The following is a 21,591-nucleotide window of genomic DNA, read 5'->3' on the forward strand; positions in this document are numbered from 1 at the left end:
ATCGATAGGAAAAGAATTTTATATTATTTATTTTCCTAATAAATCTGATCTTATCTTATGTGATGAGATTGGTTTTGGTTTAGTTGTTGGCTCTAAATAGGAAACCCTTTACTTAGTTGAATGTTATTAAAACACTAACTAATAGAGGATTCTAATCGGTCACGAATTTATTAGATTGACTAAACTAGGGGTGTCAATTTCTAAATTGAAACGGTAAAACCGGCTAGACCAAACCAATAACAACACGGACCGAACCAAACCAAAGCCTTATTGGTTCGGTTCGGTTTTGAGTATTGCAACCCCAAAACCAAATCAAATCACACCAGAAACCGGATGAACTCGAAACCAAACCAAACCGGCTCAAAATCTGGACCGAAACTGAAACCAAACCGGTAAGAAACCGAAACACTCCAAAATTCATTAAAAAAATCAAAATTTGCATTGTTTTGTATACATTTGTATGGAAAGTCGAATCCAAACTGGACCAAAAACCAAAACCAACCCGGTTACAAATCGATTTAAGAAACCGAAGACAAACTGAAACCAAACCGCACCGAAATCGAAACCAAACCAAAATCGAAATTTTCTTATTGGTTCAGTTTTGGTTTCAGCTTTCCCACATCGAAACCGACTCAACTCGGACCGAAACCAAGCCGGATCGACCGATTGACACCCCTAGACTAAACCAAAATAAAGAGTGACGAAAGAACAGTTCTCACGGTTCTCACCCTCCTCTAGAAAATGTCACTCTCATCTCTCTCTTCATCTTTGAGTGATCGAGTATGATGATTAGGGTTTTATGAAAACTCTGACTATTGTGGAGAAGCTTTGATCCAAGGGAATGCAAAATTGTAGTGTGGGAAGGACTTATTGCGAAAGGGCTAAGATTGCTTAGAGATTCTGCACTTGTGGAATTCCAGGTAATGATCGAAATCTCGTATTGATTACATATTGAATGGTCGGCCCTACCGGTAGGACGATTCGAATCGCTTCCGTCGATACTTTCTTTTAGTGGTATCAGAGGCTCTCTCCCTAAAGGGGACCTTCAATTTTTTTAATAGTATTTATGCATTATATAATCCTTGAATTTCATTTTAAAAAAAATATCCTTTGCCATGGTTTTTGTCGCGGATCCATTTTCTTGCACAGGGCTATTAGGCTGAATAAGTTTTGGTTATGTTTTTTTTTTTCTTATATTTTTTTAATTTTCAAATCATTGCATAATGATTTAATTAAAATATATATATATATATGGCACCGTTCATTGTTCACCGTGAACAGTAACGCACTGTTCACCATTAAAAGTAAAAAATAAAAAAAATTATGAGTTATTTCTTTTTACCTAAAAACGTTATGTTTGTCAATGAAGATGGTGAATCGGATTTTTAGGTTTTAAGAATCTTTTGGTGTGAGGACCATTTCACCCTTAGCTTTTAAGTAATGGCTCTTTTGGTTTTTATCGGGCCATTTAGTTGTAAATGGACTTAAGTTTTTAAATTAAAACAAAACACCTTATGGGTTATTTCAAATGGGCTATCCATATTGGGCTTTAGCTATGATAACTCTTTTGGGATTTTGAATTTATTTGTGGAATCAGTGACCTATTTGGGAATTTGAATGTTCATGTTTTGATTGGGTTTTAGAAACCTGACCAGTCTTATTGATACATGGACTATATAATATGCGTACGGTTTGATATTACTGGCAAGTTAGAAAGCATGAAAAGGGGGCCTAGATGAGTTTAATTTCATGTTAAGTCCGATTATGTCCCATTCAAGTTACCATATAGGAAGGTTATATTGTGAAATAAGATTTGGTTTTTCAAAGTAAAAGCAATTATAATACAGAACCTTGCTCGGCTATAGGGGTTTAGTTAAAAATGTCTTAATTAAAATCCATATAAACTAGATTGTTTCATAAGGATTGTTCTATAAATTCATTTTTCAGCCTTATCGCTTGCTAAGTGACCCAATTATTTGTAAACATCGGCTTCGAATAATTAATATTTTCTATAGGGTTAATATATCTAATAGTTAATAATTTATGAAATTATTGGTATAAGGGATATTAATGTGTACGAAATTGATGAGCTCAATGGAGAGTCCAATATTAATGCAAAGCTTATGAAAATTATTAATTTTTTGTTTTGTTTATTTAAAGCCTTAGTTTGACTAAGTGAGATCCACATAATATAGTATTATGTGAAATTTAATATTTGTGCATTTTAATGGATTGCATGTTTTATTACATAAGATGTAATAGTTTATTTTACTAAATGTTAGTGAAATAAAGTGTGCATGTGTGAGGTAAGTTATACCATAGGCCAAGAATATTATATTGTACATAGAGCTCAAATAGGTTCGTAACTTAAAGTGTTAAATGTTATTTTCAGAAAATAGTGCATATTAAGCTAATTTGTACATTTATGTATTCTTTGAGTTTCTTAAAACTTTAGTGGACTCATGGGTCCATGAACCCATATAATTAAATATGATTTAATATTTGATTTTAGGGGTGTAATATTTTCATGTACATGAGATGTACATATGTGAAAGAATTGTCAAAAATTGACAATTTAAAATGTGATTTTGTAAATCTTTATTTCCACATAAATGAAATGAAATGATCAAATGCATGCATTCGTTAGTGGTAATGGAATTTAAAATGAACCATATTGATGATTTTTATGTGGATGGCATGCATATATGTGATTGTGAAATTCGTCTCCCATTAACTGTTTATTCTCTCTCTCTCTCTCTCTCCTCCATTTTTTTTTTTTTTTATAAATTGATGTACTCCCCTTGGGCAGCTCAATTGGTGGGTTGGTTTCCCAAGATTTCCTTAATAAAGATAATGTAAAATAGAATTAAAATTTTATTTTATCATGTGATGATTAAGAGAAAATCGATGACGATGATCATAAGACGATCGAAGATGTTGATCAAGGGTTGATCGGAGGTGTTGATCACTTGGAGGAAGCGGCCAAGATCAAGATGAAATATTTTTATTTTATTGTTTCCTATGTAATAGTTATTTTATGTAACTTGCATTCATACTATCACTTAAATAAGTTGAGTGGGAGTAGCTAATGAGGCTACATTACTTCCACCTATCATGGAATCAAACTAACTTGCATAAGATGCAAAGTCAATTTCACTCTGATTGCCATCCCATAACTACTATAGTTAATAATTTACATGTGATGCTTATTTTAATTGTTTAACATAAATGCTTGCTTTATTACATGTGATGTGAAGTTAGTTTAAATACATACAATGCAATGTATGACAATGCATTGAATGTATGTCTATATGATTATCTATATATATGCATTTATGTTCCCTTCATAATAAAGCAAGTGTGAAATGAAAAACCCTAATTGGTGGAATTCTCATAATCTCCCGTGATTGGTGAGGGTAGAGGTTTCATGGGTCAATTCTGGCAAAAGCCTATAGGATAATGCTTGTGATTGATCAACAGTCTACACTCATCTCCTATGTGATAAGTAAAGGACATGGTCAGTGAAAGGTGTTACTGCGATAGTAGATACTAGTTTACGATGCCATGATTCACTTTGAGACGATGAGTATGCACTTGACCTGAGTATGTATCAGCTAGTAGGAATAGGCATGGTACTCAGACGGTCAAAATTATTGAAAGTCTTTGTGATGGACAGAATCAGTCCAGTCAATCAACAAGTGTACAATGAACTCCGATAGGCTAAATTGTGCATATAAGGGTGTAAAAAACTATTGATTGAGCTTCGTCCACTTATATTCAATGGTATGTATCTATAAATTAATTGTATATCATTTCTTATTTTTATCATCACTAACCCACTAATTATTATAATGTTGATCATTTATCTGATCTAATTGTTTGGAATATACGAGACTATTTACTCATGCTTGTATTTGAGTAAATTAGTTTATCCTGAAAGATAATATTTTTTCCCTATTTGACTCTATGATACTCTTTATAAATTGTTAAGGGTTATAGACATGATGAGGATGCTAAGGAGATGTTTGATGAGTAAACTAAAGAGGCTTATTGATTGTCAGCTAAGGTCTATCATATTACCCAAAATGACTTAAGGTTCTCCAATTTTTTATTATATTATTATAATGATAGGTCACTTTATGAGATTGGAATTCCTTAAATTAATAATAGATGTTTATTTCAATATCTTAACCATGTCACCGACTATAATTAGTGGAAACTTTTACCTATGAAAAGTCAGGGCAATAGTAATGGCGTTTGTAGTTTTCTCTTCATGTTCAATGTCTAATTGTCAAAACAAGAAGAAGAAATGTATGGGTGTGACCCATGTGTCAAGTACTATGGAAAAGAATGATACAAAAAATTTTGTCGACTTTACCTAGTCACCTTATGAAAGTAGCTGGATGAAAATTTTCATAAAACACTTGTCCTGTTTGAATATACTATATTCGTATGACCGACAGTCGCATAATATGTATGAATTTCGGTTCTTCATGTATGTATAGAAAATAATTATATGATTTAAATATAACAAGAATATTTTATGAAAACTAAAAATCATCTTTTAACTTGGACTAGAGCAGTTACGATGATATGGTAATGAAAAAAAAAAAAAAGAAGAATTTTTATATGTGCTCTAGTTAACTTCACTTTTAGCACTTGTTGTAAAGTTATATAGAGTTAATAAAATTTATAAGTTGAGAGGGATAAACCTTCAGAATGTCTGAAAAAATATTCTATGTCAACTTATAAGTCCTATTTATAAAGATATATGATCAAGTCTTTTTCCAAAAGGGTTGTAGAGCTATTCGTGTTTTGGAGTTAACTTATACTAATATAGATCATCCAGTAAATACTCTATCTGATAAATGTATGAGTGTTAACTCTTGATTAGATCAAGTGAGAGTATTTATCATATATTTTTTGGATTATCTAAAACAGTATAAGATCTCTAATTGAGTTACCCGAAGACATCATATTGTATGATGTAATAAAAATATCAAATTGGACATTGTAAGATAATGTTTGAAAGTTGTTTTATTAACATTATATTTTTAAAATAGCAGTATTCTTTTTGAATAAGTATCCATCTAAATTTGTACTTAAGGAGCCTTTTGAATAATACAATATGTGAAAACTTATTCTATAATTTCTTAAGGTATAGGGACCGTTTAGTTTAAATGTAAAGGCAATTGACAGATGAGGTGAAATACAACAATAAATAGCATAGGGTTTGATAATCCTATTTGACAAACTTTTCTTTAAGAGAAATATATTGCATTGTGATATATTTCTGGGTGCATAGAATAGTTCTATGTGTACTAATTAAATCAATATATTGTAACTCACATATTTTGTGCAATATCCTTGAATGTCTCAATGTCATAGGAGGATAATTTTACTTCCTATTAACTATACCTTCAATATAAAGGATGATGACTATGTAGAAAAGTTTTATAAATACATGTGGTTCTTCAGAATCAAACAGACTTTTGTTGAGGCTGTATAGAATGTTGACACAAAAGATAATAGAAAATTGAGCTTTAAAATAATCTCTTTTCATTCTTACCAAATCTGGATTTTTATAGGTCCATTATAAGACATATGCTCATTGAATGTAAGTGGATCTGTATAAAGATGAAAGAAAATGTTGAAAGAAATAAAAAATTCAAAGTATGATTGTTGACGAATGATATACCCATAGGGTTTCATTGTTGATAGATGCACACTGTGATAGTCACAGATTCAACTGTTAATGTCTTGAAAATGTATTGACATATAATAGCAAAGAGAAGAGTGCATGTCATTGAGATCTAATTGATCGCTTGAAAGTTTCTATTACATGAAACATTTACGTTTGATCAAATAACAAATCGTTTGTTTTGATCAATTTTTGAATGGACTAAGTCATCAGTGAGAATACAAATATTTTTTAGGATAAAATAGTTGGATTGCTATCAAGCTTTAGTAATTGAGAATTACTAAGAAGTAGACATAAGTTCGTATTATTACTACTTATCAATCTAAGTAATATCTAATTATTTAGAAATTTGACAAGTGTGACAGATAATCCATAATATTTAAACTTTTATATTTAAGTGATGATAATATATTTTGGAATAGTTCCAAAAAGTAATTTATATTGGATTTCACTATAGTATTCGTGTTGTTACTACTTGTCAATCTAAGTAATATCTGATTATTTATAAATTTGACAAGTGTGATAGGTAATCCATAATATTCAAACTTTTGCATTTAAGTGCTGGTAATATATTTTGGAATAGTTTCAAAGAGTAATTTATATTAGATTTCATTATAGTAGTAGAATGTTTAGCAATTAGTTAAGTTGTTTGGTTGATAAAAGTTCTTGACTAAACAAGAGACTATTTATAAGCTTGTAAAACTACTTATTGCCTAGATATATAATAATGAGAATGTTTTACACTTGAGTAGGGAACTCAAATTGCATACTGTAGAAAGATTAACCCAGGCAGCTGATGAGATTAGCTTAGAGGAGTAATTTTTTCAAATCTCTTTACTAAGGGATGTAGGATGTGAATATGTTGAAAATATATAAGACAACTTGATGGCTTTGGTGTACAAGTGGGAGTTTGTTGGAAATGTTCCATCATCAATCCATATTTTTATGAAAATTATATAAATTAATTTGCATGATTTAATAACGGGCTTTGGTAAATCCTTAGGTTTTAACTTAAAACTGTTCATGACTAGGAATGGGACTGGACATCCTGTGTAAATGGCCGTCGTATTGTGAGTACCTAGGAATGAAGATTCTAGGGCATAAGTGCGAGTGTATATACAATGTGTACATTGAACAGGATTATACGAGAAAATTTTAAGTGTGTATTATTCTATCTATTGATTTGAAACCAAATTCTCGTGAGGAGTGTACGGTCGGTCTTTTGACCTGAGGGGTTCTTATCGATGCAATCACACATTGTATGTTTTGGTGCACTAACAGTTGATGTCTCCCTGACTATATATCGGTGCACTGGATTCGTATTGTTTGGTTGTATTCGCAAGAAATTCCTAATAAAAAATTCACTACCCTTATTGGGAGAATATCAAGGAGAGAGAATGATTGTACTTGATTGGACATAAATCCAGTACCGGTGGCGCATTTTTGTAAATAATTTATAAAATTTTAAAAAAATAATATTATTTATTAATATTTATTTTCATAAAAAATTTTGAAAAATGTTTTCTTTGGTCTGATCATAATTACAGAATCTCTGAAAATTTTTCTATAGACTGGGGATATGACAGTATACATGGCTTATAGTCTATAATGTGATATTGTATTGTGAAGGGATTGATGCATAATAATCTACTTAAATTGGGTAATGATTGTTGCATCTACCTAGCATCACATGTGTTGATTAACCTTGTATTATGAATTAAGATTGTTAAGATGCAAAACATGCTGGGTGAAATCTTAATGGGATCCTATCCCTTTCCTATAAGTTCAACCTATATGTACAACATTTTAATGGTCATGAATTTTTTTTTGTGATCTATGTTTTTGGATCTTCATAAGAGATGAGATCTCATATTAGGATGGAGAGATTGTTGGGAAAAAAGAACTTTATATTATTTATTTTTCTATTGGTAGGAAAAGAATTTTATATTATTTATTTTCGTAATAAATTTGATCTTATCTTATGTGATAATATTGATTTTGGTTTAGTGGTTGGCTTTAAATAGGAAACTCATTACTTAGTTAGATATTACTAAAACACTAACTAATAGGAGATTCTAATTGACTAAGAATATATTAGATTGACTAAATCAAAACAAAGTAATACGAGAAAATAGTTTTCACGGTTCTCACCTTCCTCTAGAAAATGCCAACTGGGTTGTCTTTTTTGTTGCCAATGATGGAACTGAGAAAGACACAGTGAGATTCAATGTAGAATGTAAGATATTCGAGACAACCACGACTCTCGCCATGGCAGGTTGGAATTCCATTTCGAAGTTATGTTTGATGAGAACTAAAACCTGTGGCCCAATGAAGCGGATGAATATTTCATCGATTAGAATCCAGCATGCTTCGCCCTGCTCCTTGATGAAAAATTGAAAAAGAAACATTCAATCTCAACAAGAAAAAGCATATATATATATATATATAGAGAGAGAGAGAGAGAGAGAGAGAGAGAGAGAGAGAGAGAGAGAGAGTGGCTAAGAGTGGGTGGGAGAAGGGAGGTGGGGGTTTTAATTGTCAGAAAAACCTCTTCAATGAGGGATGAACACTGTTTTGGGTATTTTTGTAAACCCAAACCTAAAGCAATGCATTTTTATTAATTGAAAAATAGATTGGATAATTTTGTAAAGGGAAATCCAAATATGGGTAATCATGTAACAAACTAAGCTTTATCCCAACTTAATGAGGTTGACTATATGGATATAGACATATGAATAATGGAACGTGACAAATGAAAAATTAAAGTAAGAAAGTAAGAGGAAAAAGGAAAGAGGCACAACTCAGCAAGTTAAGAGAGTCTCAGCCGAATTAGGTCGGCCACATGGATCCTAGCTCTCCAATAGGCTCTATCTAAGGTCATACTTTGTATGAGGTTTAAACCACCCATGTCATTCCTCACAAATCTATAGCCATTTTAGGCCTACCCCTAGCTCTTGTTGCCTCTTCAATTTGTACCCTATCACTCTTTATTGGGGTATCATTAGGCTTCGGTTGAACATGATCATATCACATCAAATAGCTTTCTCGGGGCTTGTCATTGATTGGGATAACTTCCAAATCAGCTCTAATACGTTTATTCCTTACTCCATCCTTCCTAGTTTTGCCGTACATCCATCTCATCCTCATCTCTGCCACACACATCTTCTCTATGTGATACTTCAATTCCTAACTACCCAACATTTCACTCCGTACATCATACCCAAATGCACAACAAAAAAATTTACCACTTGACAAAAACCTGATGGGTCCAAATTGTAAAGGACTCTTCACCTAAATTTAAGCAGAAAAACTAACATTATATATAGGGTCAAAAGTTCAAAGTCGTAAAGAAATAAAATTATACAACTGACCTTCATTTTACATACTAGGTTATCACATTGTTATGATTTTTCACAACTTTGAATCAAGATTTTGACCCACATTATGTACACTTATTGGGCTGGAAATTAACGAGGGAGGTCATTAAATGATTCTTTATAAAATAGAGCAACCCCGAAAAATTGGTAAAATACCAAGTTCACAAATGGTCCGGAAACATACATTATTTCTTGACCCACATTTTTAAATATTGAAAATTTTTCTAACATGTTTGTATGCCATTTATCACATACAAAAATCATTTTAAATAATTAAATAAAATGTCGTTGTAATTAAGTTAGAATTATGGAGCCTCCTATCATGTATTTGTAAGAACCATATACGGATTGGTCCCAAAAATACTATATCATCTATTCAAGCCAATAAAAGGTGCCCTCAAAATTAAGTTAGAATTATGGAAAGCCCCCTATCATGTAGTTGTAAGAACCATATACGGATTGGTCCCAAAAATACTATGCCATTTATTCAAGGCAATAAAAGGTGCCCTCAAAATGTTGTAAATTTTGTGAGAAAATATTTTATGATCAAATTGTGCTTAAAATTTTCCATAGTGAAATCAACAAAAATATGTGATCCCATAAGACCATAATTAATAACTTGTTTAATAATAGAATTATATGTCTCTGTAATTTTAGATTAAAAAAATTGTATTTATCCACATATTTTCAAAGAGTCTAAAAAAATACAGGCACTTTATACTATCCCATATTAAATGCGCAATGTATGCGTTTTTGTTTAAAGCATAACAAACTGTAGTAGAATCGCTATGGCACGAGCCAAGTTGGTACATTATGATCTACCTGTGCAGGACAGAGATATCCATCGATCAATTTTCTGACGAACTTTATACTATCCCAATAGTTAGGCCTGTCAATGATTGAAATGCTTTTAGTGGGTATCCCACATTTATGTTGGGCATCATACTTCAGTGAACCATCTTCTTCTTCAAGCTTTTCCTTGGTCTCCTTCCTTTTTTCCCCTTTATCCCAAGTCTTCCTTTCAAGATCCTATGAAACTTTAATGCGGAAAACTGTGTAAATTCTTACACTAACCATCATGAATGTCATATACCTTTATCTCATGCTTCTCAGAATTCATTGGAATTTCATTTGCCTATGTGGCCGAAGCTCTCGCAATATGACTTAAGTACTTTTTATTGCAGTCTCCAAGAACTTCCCTCGTCTAATTGTAGGGAGTGATAATTTAATTGTTATTTCCTTATTGAGATCGACTGCTTCTACTTCTCCTTGGAGAATATCAGCAATTATTGATGATTGTCATAGATTAGCCTAACAACTACATTCAGTTATCTTATCATATTTACCAGCAAGGCAACCAAGTGGCTGATTCTTTTGCTTCTGTTGGTTCTTCAAATTGTCTTTTTGTAATTTGAGATAACTCCCCACCCCCTTCCGTTCTTCTTTACTGTCTTTGGACTTTTGTCGCACTTTTTTTCCTCCAATTGTACCTTTCGCTCCTGCTGTAATATAATTTTTTTTTTCTTCTACCAAAAATAAAGAAAAAAAGGTATGCTACCCCATTAATTCCCCCCCTCATTTCTTACAAAATATTTATTAGTTTCTTTATTTAATCTATCAAAAATTGTATTAATATGGAAATAATTCGGAAAATGTTCAAGAATAACACAAGAAGGCAAAAAATATACAAAATTCTCTATATCTTCAAATATTAATATTTTTTACCTATACAGAACATATTCAAATTCAGTATGGGAGGGTTTGAGATGAACTGTATCCCAGTTACCATATCAACTCTAGATGCTATGATTAATTCACCTTGAGCTTGGAAAAGTGAAAGATATCCTCCTTGTTTATGCAGTTAAATTCCCTTTGTCTCCATACCAAAAAAAAAAAAAAAAAAAGGCAAGAGATCATTGCCTGGTCACATGGTCCTTGCAACAGTGTGGGGACAATAAGAGTGTGTGCAAGGGCATCAACATTAATAGGATTTTTTATTTCTAGGGAAGAGGGGAAGTAATTTTACCTGCTCCAGTGTATGGGCGCAAAGCAACAAAGGGCCATGCGTCCAGGCAGCTAACAGCTTTCTTCTTTCTTTTTTCCCAAAAAATTAAAAGCATGCTGTTCAAACAATTCTTTCTATGCCACTTAAATGGTTTGTTCCTTAAATAAAGTTAAAAAATTTACTACCAGTTGGGCGGCTGTGTTTTGACTCAACTTTGGGAAGACCAAACCTTGAGAGAACTACATCCCATATCTTTGGTTGGATAAATGAAACTCAGTTATGGCTTGCTGGTTCATTTTTATTTCCCAAAGAGATAGAGGACCCAGTCACCCACGATAACTCCAAGGACTATCAGCTATGAGCCTATGAATCATTTTATTCTGGTTTGCTATGGTTATAATTGTGCAACAGGTCATGAAGCTGGCTGGGATTCTCTTTTAATGTTTCAATCCCAGTTTTTATTCACTCCTCTGGATTATGGTCGTACAAACATCAGTATGCAGCGACAGCAAGGGGAATCAAGCAGGGATGGAAAGGACAAGGGAGCAAGGATACCGATAATAGAAGTGTGGTTCACTGATGATAAAATGAAGGAGTGGCTTACTCAGGATAGATGGAAGGGATGGCCATGGGAAATCTCTTCTGACCTGATATATATATATATATATATAGATATATATATAGATATATATATTTCTAAGTTGTTACTGCCTTTTGACTCCATATATTAAGACTCTGCATCACTGTAATCTGTCTATGTCCATAGTTTGTGGGCTCATTGGAATGGTTGTTTCATCTAGAACAAGGAGATATGTAACTGACAATGTATTCTCCTTCTGTTTTCCTTGATTTTATTTTGGGTTTCATAAAACAAAAAACAAGAGGTTGTTGTATGATCTCTACACTCTACTTCAGCACCCAATGGTGAAAACTCCATTGACCTTTTCATTCATCATTAATCTCCTATTTTCTCTCAATGGTAAAATGAAAGGAAAAAACCTAAAACAAGAATTGACCAGGCCATGAAATAAACATGGAGATTTACAAGGTAACTCATGAGAAAGAGAGAGATTACTGATTTCTATTACAATAATAATAAATTACATCAGAAGTACCTATTTCCATCTCCTTTACATGGTCGAGAGTAATCAAGAAAAGAAATAAGGAAAAATAGAAGAGCATCAAAACAAGAATGGCCCGTAGACTAGTAGAAGATGGAAATTCCCAGTTTTAGAGCTAAGGAAAGGGAAGCAGAAATACAAACAATGAAGACCACAAGATCTTGGGGAAAAAATGAAAAGGAAAAAATAGAGCTTACCCCTCTGCAGACAAGTTTTTTTTCTGTTTCCCATGTCTGTCATTCACCTTCTCAATTTTTCCACCTACTTCCTTATTCTGGTTACTGACAGACCCATCTTGGGCGCTGCACATCTGTGACTTCAGCTTGAATCCAAACTTCTTAGATACACTGCCCCACTTGCTTGAAGTTTTCCCTCGGCCCAACTTCTCAATCTCCTGCCTCATGTTCGAGCACTCCTTCTCGAGTTCATTAACCCGCATTCTCATGCTATCCATTCCCACCTTCAATACTTGGTTCTCCCTCGCGGCCGGACCCCAGCCCCCTTCAGTTGACCCTGCAAACCCACTCCGTAACTGCCTTGAACCATCAAGGTTGTCAGAGACCAGAAAACATCCAGCAATTGAAGTCCTCAGCTGGAGCTGCTCAAAGAAGAGGACTTGGACAATTACTCTGAGAGGCAGCCTCTCATTCTGGGCTGCGTGGGTGCAAGCTTCCAGGGAGAGCTTTTGGCAATCCATCAGCCTGCAGAGCTGTTCTCTTTCAGAATCCGTGAGCCATGGGTGTGCCTGAAACATAGAAAAAAGTGCTGAGAGGTTCAGAATCCATTTGAGACTTCATATAAAAACCATGCTCAGCCAATAGTCAATGGTAACTCCATTTCGTCAATGGGTTAGAACCTAAGTGGAGTCATGACATGATCAGCTGGCATAGCATTTCATAAATTACAGTGGCGGTGTTTCTGAGAAAAACAGAATGACCTAGACATGCACAGTTTTTTGTACTATTAAAGGCCATGGGGAATTGACTTGACTCCACTAGTGCAGAACCAAACACTTCCCTGGATAAAGCAGTATTTGGTATTGCGCTGGATGGTGCTCCAATGCTTTAGCTGCAAGTCCACAGTAAGTTCTTTCTGCAGATAAAAGCTACAACAGTATATAAGAAAGAACAGTTGTTCTACGGATGCAGAATTAGGCCGCAGAACAGTACTATGGTACTGCATCTATCACCATTCTTCCCATGAGAACATACAACCAAGGCAAGGAGTATGGGTGGTGATGACCAACACTATGTGGCTTATTGTAGAGAGTCAAATATAACAAGGCAGTGCAAGGTAGGGAATTGCAACAACCTTAAGATATATGTCAATTGCACGATAAAGCCCATCATCCAATGGTCTGGCATATTCAGGAACAGCCGCAGCCAATGCTTGAAACTTGGGGAGCTTCAAATTAATATCAGGAGCAACCTCTGCAAGGTACCCATCTATCAGTTTGGCTACCATTGTGATTGGAGTGAGAGAGGGTGATCCCATCAACTGTCTATCATCATCTGAGCATGGGGTGGCCCCGCCAGTTGCCTGATCCATAGCCAAGAAGTGTTCAAGAATCCGCTGTACACACTCAACATTGTAAAGAGTTTCCATGGAATAAGAGAAGTTGGGCATCAAGAGGTCTTCCAACGTAGCTTGGTCCAGTTGCAATCCAATCCTTTTCTCCAAGTTTGATATGCAAGATGGGCTGGCATGAAGGATCATGGACGTACGAAGCATCCCAAAAAGGAACTTGGTTGAGGTTAGACCCTTTTGCATGGGCAATAATCGATCAATCTCTTCAAGTAGAAGCTTCTGGTCCTCTTCAGATAGGGGAGTTCCCAAAGTTGCAGGTGGAGGACGTGTGCCAGACTCACTGACACTTTGCCGTCTATTCATCCCGGGCAGGTATGTTTTTGCATAGAACACAAGGGACCCAGCAATGGTATCCTGTCTAATGCCTCGAGATTCCATCACTGAGATCAACCTCTTATACAGAGGTAAACTCAAAGTTGATACATCCACATACCACCAATCTGAACTTGCATTTCTTGGCCTGGCTCCGGTACTTATGCCATTCCATAAGACACTCCCCCCTGGGCTCTGCATGAGCCTACCATTGTCCATCATGGGCCAACCAAAAAGGTTTGGGTCCGTACATGCCTTTGCTGCTAGTGACTCTATACATCTCTTACAAATGTTGAGGTCTTCAGCCTCGGGGAAGATATCTTCACAAGTTTGAAGCGCCTTTACAGAGTCCTTCCAGCTACGAAGAACAACTTGGTTAAGAAAAAGCTCAGTCTGTGCGATCAGATTCCCTTCCCCATATTCCTCAGTCATCTCAAGATGCTCAGCAGCGCATCGAAGATAAACAGCATTTGAGGCGGTGAGTTCAAGTTTCACCCCATAGCAGAACCTGGCAACAAGTTCAAATGTTTTGGCCCCACCAGGGATGTCAAGAAGCTGTATAACACAGCCTTCTTCTCCTTCATCTGACACTTTGGCAATCAACCCTTCCAGAACCCCACTCCTAGAAAGTAAAGGAAACTGCAATGGAAAATTAAAGGGTGTTAGAGATAATGAATATAAAACACATGCACAGGGATTGAAAACCCACACCAGTTTCTTTTCGTTAAAATGACAGAAAGAAAGAAAACAAAACACAAAACTGTGGATCATATAACTCTTAAATGATGTAGTTCCTTGTGGATTCTGGCCTCTGGACTTTGTTGTTGTTGCATCCTAGCTATTCTTTCTTCAATATTTGCTCTCTCCAAGAAAAAGAATTTGTTTTCACTTTGCACATGCCATTTGATCAGTTAACATACTAAATGTGGCAAAATGATTAATTCTCTAGCCCTGATCGACAAGTTATTGGATTATGCACATCATTAAGATGCAAAAAAACACAAATCTGTGCACCACAGAACCAGAAAATATATATATATATATATTTATTATGAATTCAGTATAGTTAGACAGGTGGGATAGTAGTGAGATGTGCAAGGGCCGGAAATTCATATTGTCTATATTTCATGCCAGACGAATGGAATTCTATTGGACCTCACCTTCATCATGATTATCTGAACAAGCAAAGCAACTGCTCCCATTATGAATTAACTCAACTCAACTCAACTCAACTCAATAGAGCCTTAATCCAACTAAATGGGGTCGGCTACATGGATCCATTTTCTCATGGATCCTTTTTCTCCAATGAGCTCTATTCAAAGTCACATTAGTTACTAGTCCTTAGCTGTACATATCTTTCCTCACCACTTCTCCTAGAGTCATTTTAGGTCTACCCTTGGCATTTTTATCACCTTCAATTTGAATCAAATCACCCCTCTATACTGAAACATTCAAAGGCCTTTGTTGCACACGCCCATGCCATCTCAATGAATTTCATGCAACTTATCACATATTGGTGCTACTCCTAAATTAACTCTAATTGTTCATTTCTTAAATTTGTTTTCTTCTAGTTCTAACATTCATCCATCCCAACATTCACATTCCAGCAACAATAAGTTTGTTTGTATGTTGTTTCTTTACTACACAACATTCAGCTCCATACATCCTTACTGGTTGTATAACTGTCCTAAATTTTCCTTCGAGTTTTAAAGGAATACGGTGATCACACTATCGCACAACATTCTAGACATACCCCTTCCACTTCATCCACCCTATTCTAATTCTTTGTGTAACATCATCCTCTATTTCTCTTTCTTTATTTTTGATTGAACCTAGGCACCTAAAATCTTTATTTTGCCCTCTCTCTCTCTCTATATATCATTAATTTTCACCATGCCACTTCCAGCTCTATTGTTACAGTTACACAATTGTAAATTAACAATAGCAATATTTGAGTCATGTATAGTATCTTAGCACCAAATCACTGATCCTGCTGGTGGTAGAGAAGGCATCAATATACTACTCAGATAAAAAATGACTACTCTTTCACATATAAAATAGGTACAAGGAGAAAACATATCATTGCATCCTCTAAAAAGACATGAAAACAACAATATAAAAGAAGCAACAACTGTTTTTTTTTTTAACTAGTAATCCATAATTATGGTAAAGAAAGCGAATTTAAGATATTGAGCTTGTACAGAAAGCAAGCAATGATAGGGAATGAGAAGATCGTCTATGCCCTCATTACATAGGGAAGTGAGGCTAGCAATGATTCATCAGTAACAGAGGCATCTACATAATACAAACTAAACAGATTTGAAATAATGGAAAAGAAGCCAGCTGAAATTCCTATTGCAAAAGCTTTTATCCCAATCTTCTTTACTATCCATGGGTCCATATACAATCCATTCAAGAAGAAATAGAACATGAGTCCCAGTACTACAATTACATCCAATATTATGAAGCTCTGTACTGGTAACAATGTTCTTGCGATTGTCTTGCTATGTGCCAAAGCAAAAGGACCTAGCAAGATACCACCCTGATCAATCAATTATAACCCATCAAATCAACTACTGCATACCATAATTTCATGACTTTGATGTGTACATTGTTACTTTGATAATGGTGGAGGGTCTATTCCCAATCAGGAGCTATTATTGTCTTATAATCATAGTAAAAAGGCATTCTTTTACTAGGGTTTTTTCTTCTCATTTTGTTTGAGAATGATTTTGGCAATACAAACACCAGGAAATTGGAGAATTTCCCATCTCAAATTGGAGTTATACCTGGAGTCGAGAGAGAGAGAGAGAGAGAGAGAGAGAGAGAGAGAAGCCCCTGTTAGGAGAGAAGACGAGGCGGTTTGAGAGACTTGTGGACAACGGATAGCAGACAGCAGAGATGGGAGAGCAACCTGGACTCCTGGAGTCGAGAGTTTTGTTAGTTAAAACGGGAGAAGTATATTCTCAAGAAAAAAAAATAGAGAGAGAGACGCCCCTAACCTGTATTTTGCTCGTCGTTGGGAGAGAAGTCGAGACGGAGTGAGAGGCCGGCAGACAACGGAGTGATGGACAGCGAAGATGGGAGAGCGATCTTTAGGCAGAAAGGGGAGAGTGGGAGACAATCAGGGACTCAGGGGCTTAGGGTTAGGGTGAACCGGTGAATCTTGCAAAGGGTTTTCCCTTTTTTTTTTTTTTTTTTTAATTGTGTTGTCCATTTTTTTAACTTAAAAAAAAAAAATTTGATTCGTATTCCAAACGCTCACTCTGCGCCAAGAATCAATGCTCAATTCAAAACACAGTTGTCATATATAAATTAGTGCAAAACGACTACAATGTTGGACCTTTAGAAAGAGTACACAAGAACTTCAATGTGAGTTTGTAAAATAGTAAATATGAAGTATCAACTAAATAGAAAATATGACGCGGGTCATCAACCATCCAATTGATAATCCCCAGTTAGGAGACATTCTAGTTCGAAAGACAACCAAATGGGCAAACTAAGCATATGAGGTCAAGACATCTGCATGCTTAGCACTCTCTTTATCCCAACTGTAGATAGATAATATGAAAGTAAATTTAGCCCAAGATGCCCAAGACGGCTTTGCTGATCTTCAGGCTACATGGGCTGTGCTAGTTGGATCATCCAGCTTAATTACCAACTTTAAATGTGTAGCGCAGATAACCGGATATATTCCATACGTATATTGACTAGTATAGCATCATACCAAATTGTAAAGAAAAATTGGTCTTTTTTCATTCTCATTGATAATGACAATAATTTTCAAAAAGGAAGAAAAAAAAATGTGGAACCACTTTTCAATAAAAAAAGTTATGGAACCAAGTAGCAAGCAGATAATAATAGCTTTCAAAGTTTGGCAGGTAGGCATGATGCCACCTAGGCAGATAATTTACAAGAAGGGAGATGAAGTGTGAGGTTTTATACCACCAGATCCTCTCAAGGACCAACTTCACTGACATGAAATAAGGGAAGCTGGTTAAGCATCAACTACGAGATGATACCAATCATTCCAGATATGACCTTTCTCCTGGATTTTGGTCAGGAGACAAACAAAAGAGAGGCACAATTTTTTAATAGTCAGGGCCATTTATCAAGCATATATAGGATTGAAATAATCCTCTAGGTTCTCACCTCTGCACATCATCTACCATTCAGGTAGAGTATCAGGCTAGTATAAATATTAATGAATATCATCTTGAGTTGAATTGCCTACATCCTACCATCCCCCCACCCCAAATAAAAAAGATAAAAAAGGCATGGGAGGAGTATTGAGATGCATCCAAGATGTGTCAATGCCTAAAATACATAACAGGTTAAACAAAAAATGTAAGCGAGAGAAAGTGGGTAGGTACATGTAATTAACAGCATCAGTAATTTAATTTAGTGAAAAAAAAAAAAAAAAAAAAGAAGAAGAAGTTCACCTTGTGGAGATGGAAGGACATTTCTCCAACTTCAACAACAACATCACTAGGCAGTCCAGTTGTACAGAACCTGCAGGTTTTCCCCCAAAAAAGAAAGGTCAATGCATTTCATAGTGTCCCCCAACTATAAAAGAAATTTCCAATCCTCACTACCCAAGTCAGTGTTCCATAGGCAGTCAGATCCATCCTTTCAAATACTAACTAGTATAAGAAAAGCATTTTCTGAGTGGCTAAACAAAATTAACCTAATTACACAAGAATAAATCTCAAATCTATCAGAAAAAGAATAATAGAAACTTCAAATTAGCATCTGGTTAATGCTTATGGGATTCAACCAGCATTTTACATGGGTATATCTATACCTAATGAAGGATGGATGATTAGATATCACGATATTAATCTGGTTTCCCCTAAACACTAAATTGAAGTAATTGCCAAATTGGGCTCACAATACTAATATAAGCCAAAATAATAAATTATAGTTATTTCTAATAAAATCACTATTTATCAAAAAATGTTAAACTATATATTCCACCCTTAATGTAAGGCGGAAGTAAGAAAGAGGACATTATAAAATTTGAGTTACCATAGTTGTCAAGGCGTTCAGGCTTTTTGGTTACCTTGGTAGCCTAGGCAGGTGCCTTTGTCATCTTGCATTCAGGCCCCTTCCAATGCCTTAGGTCGCCTAGACACCATGACAACTATGCAATGCACTTGCATGGAAGTGTCAGGGTCGCACTGCGAGTCAAACCCACCAAATCGTGGTCTCAACTAGGAGTCTTTTTTTAAGCAAAATGCGACATTTTGTGCATCTTCTCAGATAGTTGGGGGTGGGGGACTAATGATGGGTTATCCATATATAGGACCGATTCACAGAAGACCCTGCATATTGTTACATGTTAATGGCTGGCATCACCAATTCGGAAATGAGAAGCCCCTTTTGCTTTTTGGTGGAAGACGTATGAAGTAGGAATCTGAGATGAGCAACCAAATTTGATCAACCTAACCATCTGACAAGCCACATCCATTTTAGCCATCAAACACCATCTAATTCTATTATACTGATTAATGCCTGGGATTATAACTGGACTGGTATAAGAGGTTTTCATCAGTAGGTCAGTTAGGATTAATATGATTATCAACTGATGTTCCGTATGGAATTAAATCTGTGACATTGAAGAAGAAAGCTTAGCTCATTGTAGTCTGGTAAGGAAATCCATTTACATAAAGAAGTATGTTTCTTACACTGAAAGTGGCGCTTTCACCGTCAAGATGCACACCTTAAAGGAGGTAACAAAACCATAGAACCTTGCAGTACATCCAATATTGATTTAAAATTTCTAAGAGCTTAGCCGAAAATGCATATATCTTTTTCAATCTCGACTACAAAATTGAAGCCATACTCTATTCAAAAACATCATTAGATATGAAAACTAACAAATCACTGTAGGTCAAAATATCTCTTCAAAACCCCCCCTTAATCTCAAATGAATTTATAAACAACAAATTAAACTCAAAACTAAAAATGAGGGACGAAAGTCAACGAGGTCAAGATAGGGGAACATACCAGGCTTGTCCTTGCCGTTGGAATGCATCAGTCTTGGAACCAAGCTTCATAATAGCCATTTCAGAACCTGGAACTTTGGAAGACATCTCTGATAATTGAAAGAGATTCAAATGGAATAAATTTGGACCAATAAAGCCTCTAAGCCACTGAAAGGCCAAAAATCACCCTGAAAATCACCTAAGTTGGCCCCTCAGTTCAGGAAAAACAAATTGCAGCAAAGCTCAAACCCATCCTTGCAACCTACCTAAGAGCATTTTCACTGTTGGGAACACAAATCAACTGAGCTTCTTCCCTGAAGCAGCCACTACAGAGACCAAACCACTTGATAAAGCAACAGAAAACCCCGAAAACGCAATTTCTTCTCCAGAAACTAAAACAAGACGTTGACGTCTCTGCCAAAAACGCTCCAAAAGCGGAGCACCCACATTGTAATGCCACCGACGTCAGGCCAAAACCACCCAAATCTACCAACAGATTCAACAAAAAAACCCAGCAATCTCTTCAAAGAGACGAACCAAAAAGTTTACTGCTTGTGAAACGCTCCCACACAGCTATGAACTCGAATTTGAAGTTTTGCACAGAACCCCTCAAAGTTTCCGCTCTCAAAACCACTACACTGTACAAAACCCACTTGAAAACCACCAATCTCAATCCCAAACAACCCTTACCAAAACAAAACTCCAACTTTTAGGTCAACCCCTCCAACACTTTCTGCACCCAAAACCACCAAAAAGAATCCCTAAATGACGGAATAAACAAAGTGAGACAAACCCACAATTTCTTGCTCAAATCTACCCCAAGATTCTCAGTCTCAACTCTCAACCCCTCCCACAGCTCAAGAAACCATGAACCTCCCTTACAATCAAAGAAAAAACAAAAGACGTGAAGAACCCATTATTTATGCTCCAGTGTCATACAATAATAAATTACTTCTGAAACGCCAGAAGCTGCAACCCATTTGCCACAGGCCACAAGCAACTTGGAAAACTCAAAACGAGGGTAGTAATGACAGCTCTGTAAACAACCCCAATACAGGTGGGACCTTGAGCTTAAAACATACTCAATTTCCTTCTTCTAGAGCTTAGTTCAGAGAATCTTTGACAAAAACAGTATTACAGTTTTCCAAGAGTCCAACAGCTCTTATAGTCCGTCCAGCCAGACCATGTGAAGCTAATCTTAACTTCTCAGCAGCCAAAGAAATCTAGTATTAATTAAGGTTAATTACCCTTTTTTTATTAGTAAAACGGAAAAAATTAATAATTAATACATTTAAATACTGATTTTATGATCCCACAATATAAGGGGGACCAATCACCCTCCTGTGTTGATAGGGAAATGCAACTAATTCTTATTTAATGAGATGCCTCCATGTGGAAATCACAAAAGTCAAGGGTGTTGTAGGAAATATGGGCTTTCCCTGTCCTCTTCTTCAAATTATTTGCTTTTATTGCTGGTTTCCAAAGTGGAAAACGAAAATTG

The 21,591-nt window shown here is 35.4% G+C and overlaps 1 protein-coding gene across 1 annotated transcript; it reads right to left on the reverse strand.

The window, feature by feature from the left end:
* Positions 1–12,139: 12,139 nt before the first annotated feature.
* Positions 12,140–21,220, reverse strand: LOC122093868 (BTB/POZ domain-containing protein At1g30440-like). The gene is made up of 4 exons (XM_042664416.1): positions 20,113–21,220; positions 18,546–18,615; positions 13,516–14,742; positions 12,140–12,949 (listed from the first exon to the last, which is right to left on the reverse strand). Exons 1-4 carry the CDS (start codon positions 20,196–20,198, stop codon positions 12,398–12,400), a joined length of 1,935 nt encoding a protein of 644 aa, XP_042520350.1. The 5' UTR covers positions 20,199–21,220; the 3' UTR covers positions 12,140–12,397.
* Between the last annotated feature and the right edge of the window lie 371 nt (positions 21,221–21,591).

Source organism: Macadamia integrifolia, chromosome 11, assembly GCF_013358625.1.
Source record: "Macadamia integrifolia cultivar HAES 741 chromosome 11, SCU_Mint_v3, whole genome shotgun sequence".
NCBI classification, from domain to species: Eukaryota; Viridiplantae; Streptophyta; class Magnoliopsida; order Proteales; family Proteaceae; genus Macadamia; species Macadamia integrifolia.

Excerpts from the sequence above, each read along its gene's own strand:
- LOC122093868 (XM_042664416.1), bottom strand. The coding sequence starts at position 20,198 with ATGTCTTCCAAAGTTCCAGGTTCTGAAATGGCTATTATGAAGCTTGGT. Across the intron at positions 18,616-20,112 it reads CAACGGCAAGGACAAGCCTG|GTTCTGTACAACTGGACTGC; the intron begins GTATGTTCCCCT and ends GAAAACCTGCAG. Across the intron at positions 14,743-18,545 it reads TGTCCTTCCATCTCCACAAG|TTTCCTTTACTTTCTAGGAG; the intron begins GTGAACTTCTTC and ends TTTCCATTGCAG.